At 42.0% G+C, this 7,296-nt stretch overlaps 1 protein-coding gene across 1 annotated transcript in view; it reads right to left on the minus strand.

The window, feature by feature from the left end:
• The window catches only part of XRCC2 (X-ray repair complementing defective repair in Chinese hamster cells 2), a 13,144-nt gene extending 11,149 nt beyond the window's left edge, over positions 1-1,995 (minus strand). The window contains exon 1 of the mRNA XM_009886772.1: positions 1,984-1,995. Within this exon, the coding sequence (XP_009885074.1) occupies positions 1,984-1,995 (12 nt within the window). The remainder of the gene's footprint in view (positions 1-1,983) is intronic.
• Positions 1,996-7,296: the final 5,301 nt, after the last annotated feature.

Below are 7,296 nucleotides of genomic sequence, written 5' to 3' on the forward strand. Positions count from 1 at the left end.
CCTCCAACGAACCCCCGCTCGGCCGGCCGGCGGCTCTGCGCATGCGTGGTTCGCTCCCGCCCCGGGAGGGTAGTGTGGCGTCCGAGGACTGGGGATTCACGGGTTCGAGTCCCACCACGGGCTCACGTCGCGCCCGTCGGCCCTACGCCACTCAGGATTCCTGAAGGACCGGTCACTAGGGAGGAGGGTGTTTGTTTATTTTATTTTTTTTTTTAAAGGATCTGCCTTTGTATAGGTTTGTGGTGTTTTTTTCCCACTCCTGATGAAGTCGGGGCGGGTGGCTGGGTTGACGTGACTCAAGGGATGCTCACCTGCGACACTGGGGCTGACGTGACTCAAGGGAAGCTCATCAGCACGGCCACCATTAAACTTGACGCCTTGCAAAATTGCCCTTTGCAAAAGCCAGCTATCAATTACGGGTTCGACTAAAAGGGGTTTGGAATATTTTAAATATGTGTATTGAATGAGCTGAGCTCACGTGGTGCGTGATGCTCCAGGGCAGGAGCTGATGGGCTGGCGAGTCCCTTGCGTGGGCGACTGCATGCCTGTGGCCGGCAGTGGGACCTCCTCCTCCTCCTCCTGAGGACCACGGCCCATCTGCTGAGGTTGTGCAACCTGAGGCAGCAAGAGGGACGAGCACAGGGAGAACCTGTTTGTGTTTTCCATAGGCTAAATGCAAAATCAGTAGGATAAGAATAGCAACTCCCTGTAGCTGTGTATCAAAGAGCAGTAATCATATCATCTCTTTGGGTTTAGCGAGGTTATCGGGGACACTGCATGTTCTTAGGGCTAGGAGGAGAAACTGGTGGTGGAGTTCTTTGTTTCTTCAAAGAAATCATGTTTGTCTATACAAAAAGAGTTTCTGCTAGCTTGGTCCTGAATGCACCACAAATCAGAAAAATCTAACCTCCGTTGCAAGGCGGTGGCTCTGTTTACTCTTTCAACCCTCTTTCAGCGCAAAATACAGTGCTCCCTCTGTTCAAAACACCCTCTTGTTGCCACCTGACTCTAACTCAAGGTTTTAGATGGATGCCACCTGCCTCTATAAGGTCAGTCAGATTTAACCCAGCTCAAACCAGTACTTTTAGTGTCAAATCCTAAAACTGCTCATTAAAGCACAGAAAGGAGATGCTGTCTTTGGACAGCTGTGGTAGCTTTTCTTCTTCTCTGTTTGTGGATACATGCGCACAATTATCAAGAGCATGGAGGGTGGTTCTCTAGTGAGAAAGACTTGGATGGCTGTGGGGGGACACATGGCACAAAAATGCAAGCACAATACCATTAGTTTAATTTTATTGAAGGCATTTTGGAAAAAGCTACCATAAGGGACAGGCAACCTTAAGAGCTGTGTGTCTGACTGTTGTTACAGTACCTTAGAGGTCTGGACCATGTTCCCTGGAAGAGTTCAAATGACTTGTTAATTAGAAGTGATTGCCCTTGAAGCTGACTGGTGATTGAACCTAACCCAAGAGCAGAGTGGGCTCGCTGTGACTTATGACAAAGACACTACTCACTGCATCAACTACAGGATTGTTGTGGTTTTTTTTTTTTAATTATAGGCTCTTTGTTGCTGTTCTCCTCTAATTAAAGCCATTGCACTAATTTTTTAAAAGTGATCGCTACTTGAATTCAGAGATGTGCAATACACAGCACACATAAATGCCAGCTGACTGAAACCCACTCCAACCTCATCACTTACCACCGCCTGTATCGCAGTAGGGTCCTATGGGAGCTCTTCTACCGCATGGGTGAACACTGTTTTAGTATTACAATCTAATGCAGGATGAAGTATCACAGTTCAATGGAGATCGAGCAACAAAGATTCAAGAGAGAGAGGGTAAAACCACTGAATTCACCTGAGTAGTAGAAAAAAAACATACTCAGTTGCTTAACATATTTAGTACGTAACAGTTAGAAATGTGTAAATCAAATACACTGGTCGCCTTGATAGGCAGATTGCTGTAACCACCTCTCATATGTTACTTCTGCATTCATTTGCTTCATACAGTGTGGCTGGCATTATGGAGTAAGAAAATTGATACTTATTTTGACAGCGCTCTGCCTTAATAAGGACTCACATTGTGCTTTTTTCATTTGTCAGCACTATCATTGCTTTGCAGATCAAAAGCTAGATTTTGGCAACGATGCACACTTCAAACTTGAACCCCAAACCAGCCCGATGTAGATCTTTGTCTATCTAAACCGCTGCCCTCTGCACCTCAGCAGTCAGCATCGCTGGCATCTTACCAAATTCGATATTGTAGTATTTTCACAAAACTATCAACACATTTCTCATCCAATCATCTTTTTCAGTTTTCTATCTGCAGAGTAAATCTCTGCATTTACCTTGGTCCTTTGGAGAAAAACAGTAACGTAGATAGGCAGGAAAACTCTTTACCATTGGCTTCAGCAGAGCCAGGATTCACCCTGTTTTTTAGGTTTGTGGTGGGGTTTTGTTGCTTTTTGGGTTTTTGTTTGTTTGGTTTTTTGTTGGTTTTTTTTTTTTTAATTCTGTCTGTATTCTTTCCTATTTCTCTGCAGCATTTCTGAGTGATGACAGTGTGTGATCCAGGAGTACAGGATCCTACCCGCTCCTTACTCTTCCTTCTTAAATACCAGCAACCTCCTTAATGCAGAATCCTCCTTAACACAGTATAGCTATAAGTAGCTCATAGTATCCAGGGACTCTATGCCCCAGCACTCCTGTTTCTACAGGCAGAAAATTAGTCCTCCTTTGTTTGGCATGTGGGGAGCCTGAGGGTGCCCCTCGAGCCACAGGCACTGTTTAGGTAGCAATTCAGCAGCAAGAGCAATGACTTTTCTAATAGCAGAAAGATCAGGCTCTAGGGGTATGATCTCCGTCTTTATGAAATGTGTATTGTGGAGAAAATTCCTCTTTCCCAATCTCGATTTTGAGCATCTTCCGTACCGAGCTGCTGTGTTTTCCACTGCACATACTTAAGACCTTCATCATAAGGAGACAAAATGACAGTGCTAGATAGGAAGGTATCTGAAGTGTCTCAGCAAAATTATTTTTTATTATTTTGGGGGGATTATTTGCGCATTCATATGCTCATTGTTGCTAATTTCAGGCAATAGAAGGAAACTGGGCTGGGTTCTGGGGAAGGAAGAAGTAGCCCAGGTGCCCCAGGGCTGTAGAGAACTGAGTCTACTGTTTATAGAAACATTTAATTTTTTTTTTAAGAAGCAAAGTCCTAAATTTAAATTGCCAGGTGGTCTACAATACAGAGCCGGTCTAAAGAATTAACACCCTATCCTGGAACAAGGCCTGAGGTAAGAGCTTAAGCAAAAGCAAAAAGCATGAAGAAAACCAATGTGGTGACGAGAAATTTAGACTGTGTCAAGATGTTTGCAAAAAATACATCAAACTTTTATATTTAATTAAGTAATAGCTAAATTAGAAACTGGAATGTAAACGTTTCCTCCTTTAAGTGTTTTTTTTTCAGCCGCAGGGATTTTGTTCCAACATGAGCTTCATCATTTTGAGCGTATTGTCACTTAATGTTCCCTCACAAGATTTGTGTGGGTGACATTCCAGCACAAACCAGCTCCAAACAGATCTTCTAGGTTGAAAACAGTTTGTCTCTGTTCGTATAGTTGAATTAAACTCTTTCAGTAAAGTCAGCTGTAGTTTTTCTAATTAACCTCTAGACTCTTAAATACCTTCACTCCAAATGTGACTAATTGGCTATCCAAAAAGTCATTAAACAGAAGAATCCAAGAAAGAAAATAGAAAGGTCTCATTTTCTCAGTCTGTCTTATCTTCTCCTTTGTGTAATGATGCTCAAAACCCAAAAGGTTTGCCAACTAAAGATTATCTCAAAGTTGTAAGAAGACTTCAACAAGGAATAATAACAACAACAACAACAACAACAACAACAACAACAACAATAGTTAAAATTAAGGCTTAATGTAGACGTTGAATCTGCATGTGGCAAAGCAAATGATGAACTGCCCGTTGGATTATTTGCAATCTCCCTCTTGTGTGAATCCTCCAGTTTCACACAGCTGATTTCGGCCCCACTGTTCGAAGTTTCTCTCAATGAGTGAAGTGATCTGTCACTGGGTTTTATTAGATTTGTTTTAGAGCAGATGGCTGATTCTTTTACCTGGAGAGCTGCCACTTTCTTTAGATGCATCTCTGTTTTATGGTAGTCTAATTTATCTGTTTACTTGAGAAATAAGTAACTTAAATTACAAGAGTGTTTTAATGTCACTGACCTGAGAGAAAGTGATAGATTTGCTGTATAACCTGGAAAAAAAACAAAACCAAAAGCAAAACAAAGAGAAAAGAATGTAGTCCAATCACTGACCTGAGAGAAAGTGACAGATTTGCTGTATAACCTGGAAAAAAACAAAACCAAAAACAAAACAAAGAGAAAAGAATGTAGTCCATTGGTAGATGAAAAAAACAGCACAGGTCATTACTAAGTTCTGGCATCTGTGATAGAGTTTCATAGCTGGTTGCTGGATATTCTGCTTTACATTTCAGCTTGCAGAGTTACGTCAGGAATAAACTTGCTCTGTATTGCCATGCACCTGTATTTATGTCTAGATTTCTTATTTCTGCAGGTTGCCTTTTATCAGCTTGTATTCCTGAGTTGGAATTACTCCTTGTTTGTTTGTACCAGGTTGTTCTTTTCCTGCTGCTTCTTCCATCCTGTCTGAATAATTCTGCACTGCACTGGCTCATTGTGAAGCTGCCAGATACTCCTTACTCGGATGTTAATCACAGAGATAGGGACTGGTTTTGTACTGGTGACCTGGCCAGGGGGATTTTCTTACTTGTTTTGGGGGCATAGTTTAAGGTTAGCGATAAATAAATAAATAAAGGCTTACAGAGAAGAGCACACGATTTGTGAAGACAACTTCATAGCCAGCAGTGACTACAGATGCAGTTTCGTTTTGAGTACTTGAGCTCCGACCTGCAGCCCGCAGAGGGAGACGGCTTGTGTTTCACCTCGTGAACCTCCATCGCTGCTCGTACCCCACTGACGGGAATAATGCAAATTTTGCCCCAGTCAAACGTGTGCTTGTGAAAATGTTCTCTGCCTTCTACAGAGCTGTTCAATGAAGTATGAATGATTTTTCTAAATTCTACTCGTGCGAGTTCCCCTTTACTTGAATGTTGATGCCCTTACAAGCCCCAGGTTTTACAAACACAACAAAGAAGCCATGCAGGCAGTATGACCTTGCTGAAAAATTAACAGAAATCTTAGGCCTGTTAATAGGAATGAACCAGTATTTTTATTAATTAGCTATGTATGCCACCCTGGGTACGCTGATAAAAGGTGCATCCAGGTAGCTGGCACCAAGTCCGAGCTGACTGCTACTCCTTGGCGAAAGCAAACCAGAATTTGCCCCAGCGGTACAGAGAACTAATGGTACAGGTCAAGCATGAATTTCTAACCATGAGATAAAGCCCAAGAAGAATACTGTATAATCCAGGCCATTTCCTTTTTTTCTTTTCCTTTTTTTTTTTTTTTTAAACTGACTAGGGAATCCCCATTTTACCCTTTTTACACAAATTTAGCATTAAAGTTTCTGTTTTCTGTAATCCCCATGGACCTCCTGTCAGCGTGAAATATACATCTATTTCTTTTCTTTTTGATCTTAACACTTGTAAGTAATAAATTATTGATTGCCAAAGGAATTCTGGGAATATATTCAGCCTTAAATTGAGCACTAAACTATTTGCAAATGTGCTTAGGCACTAGCCCAAAAGATACATCAAAAGAATGTCAATTGGATATTGGGAAGTGAAGTGCCATCATATGTTAGAATTAGGAAGCATAAAATATAAGTAGCAAGATAACAGCTGTCAGATCTGCTACCGGTAGTAATAGAAAAAGGTATATTTTTATAGAAGGCTATAAACTTTTGTTCAAGCTAGACCACGCTTTCACCTCAATAACGACAGTCCAGACCCTGCTGATGGAATGCCTTGTTTTTGACTGTTGTCTTGAAAGTAGGGCTTGACACTGTGCTCACCCTGGAGACATCTACAACTTAGTCTGAATGGTCTGCGAAATAAATCTCTTAGAAAGACCTGGGGTATATTTACTGCAGTGACCGGCCATCTTTGGTACTGATGACAGATTTACTACAGCAGTCTTATTTCACCATGGCTACAAGCCCCAACATAAGCTTGGTCAGTAAAGCCATAATCTGTGCTGCTGTGGCCAGACAGTAGGGTCTGAGCTAACCTGACTACACCTACACTGCCGCGCTTGCAACAGAGTCATACCCGAACATCTGGATATCTGTGAATAAATTCAGATGTTGTATGATGCTGGCCTTGCCACTGTAACTGAAGCTCAAGTGTGCTTTTCCTGGGGCACATCCCCTTGGAATCCACTTCCAAACACGCAAATGACAAGAAGGTAATGACAAGGAAGAATGAGGATAGATTTATTTACCAATGGTAAATCATACTTGATCATCATTTTATGGTGAAATGGTTGGCTATGAAGATGAAAGGAGAGCGATGGATGTAATATATCGTCTTTGGTACACTTTTTGACACCATAGCATTCTTACTTGGAAGCTGAGGAAGTACACCTTGGATGAATAGACCGCTAGATGAGTTGAAACCTGCCTGGACTGTGACGTTTGAAGAAGAATTATCAATGGCCTGATGCCCAGTTGGTGGCTGGTTAGTAGTTGTGTACCATGGGGTTGATACAGGGACTGATATTGTTCAGCTTTTTCATTGTGATCAGTGAGAATGCACCCTCAGAAAACTTATATGTGATCCTAAATTAGAGGAAATGATTAGCACGCCGAACAATAGAACTGCAGTCCAGAGGGATCCTGAAACACTTGTGGATCATACGTTAAGACGTTCAGTAAGGTGTGTGTGAAGCTTGGTACCTGGAGCAGAATAACCTCATGCAGCAATACAGACTCAGAACTTGCTGTGAGAACTGGAAACTGAGGGCAAATTTGAGGGCAAGGTTCACGGTTTGCATCTTGGGAGATTCAAACAGGACATTAGCAAAATTTCTTCAGTAGGAGGATAGTACAGCACTGGAATACATTATTTGGAAGAGTTGTGGACTCTTGATCCTTGGAGGTTCTAAAGACGCAGCCAGATAAAGCCATGGCTGATTTGATCTAGAATTGGTGATATCCTGGCTTTGAGTGGGAGGTTGGTTCAGATGGCCTTCAGGACCTTCTTCCAGCTTCTCTCATTCTGTAATCTATGTTTCCACACAGCAGCTAGAAGAATCACAAGTGCGTTTGCTTGTGACCTCCCTAGATCTGTTAGGTTTG

The sequence above is a fragment of the Charadrius vociferus genome, unplaced genomic scaffold (genome assembly GCF_000708025.1).
Source record: "Charadrius vociferus isolate BGI_N301 unplaced genomic scaffold, ASM70802v2 scaffold255, whole genome shotgun sequence".
Lineage (NCBI taxonomy): Eukaryota > Metazoa > Chordata > Aves > Charadriiformes > Charadriidae > Charadrius > Charadrius vociferus.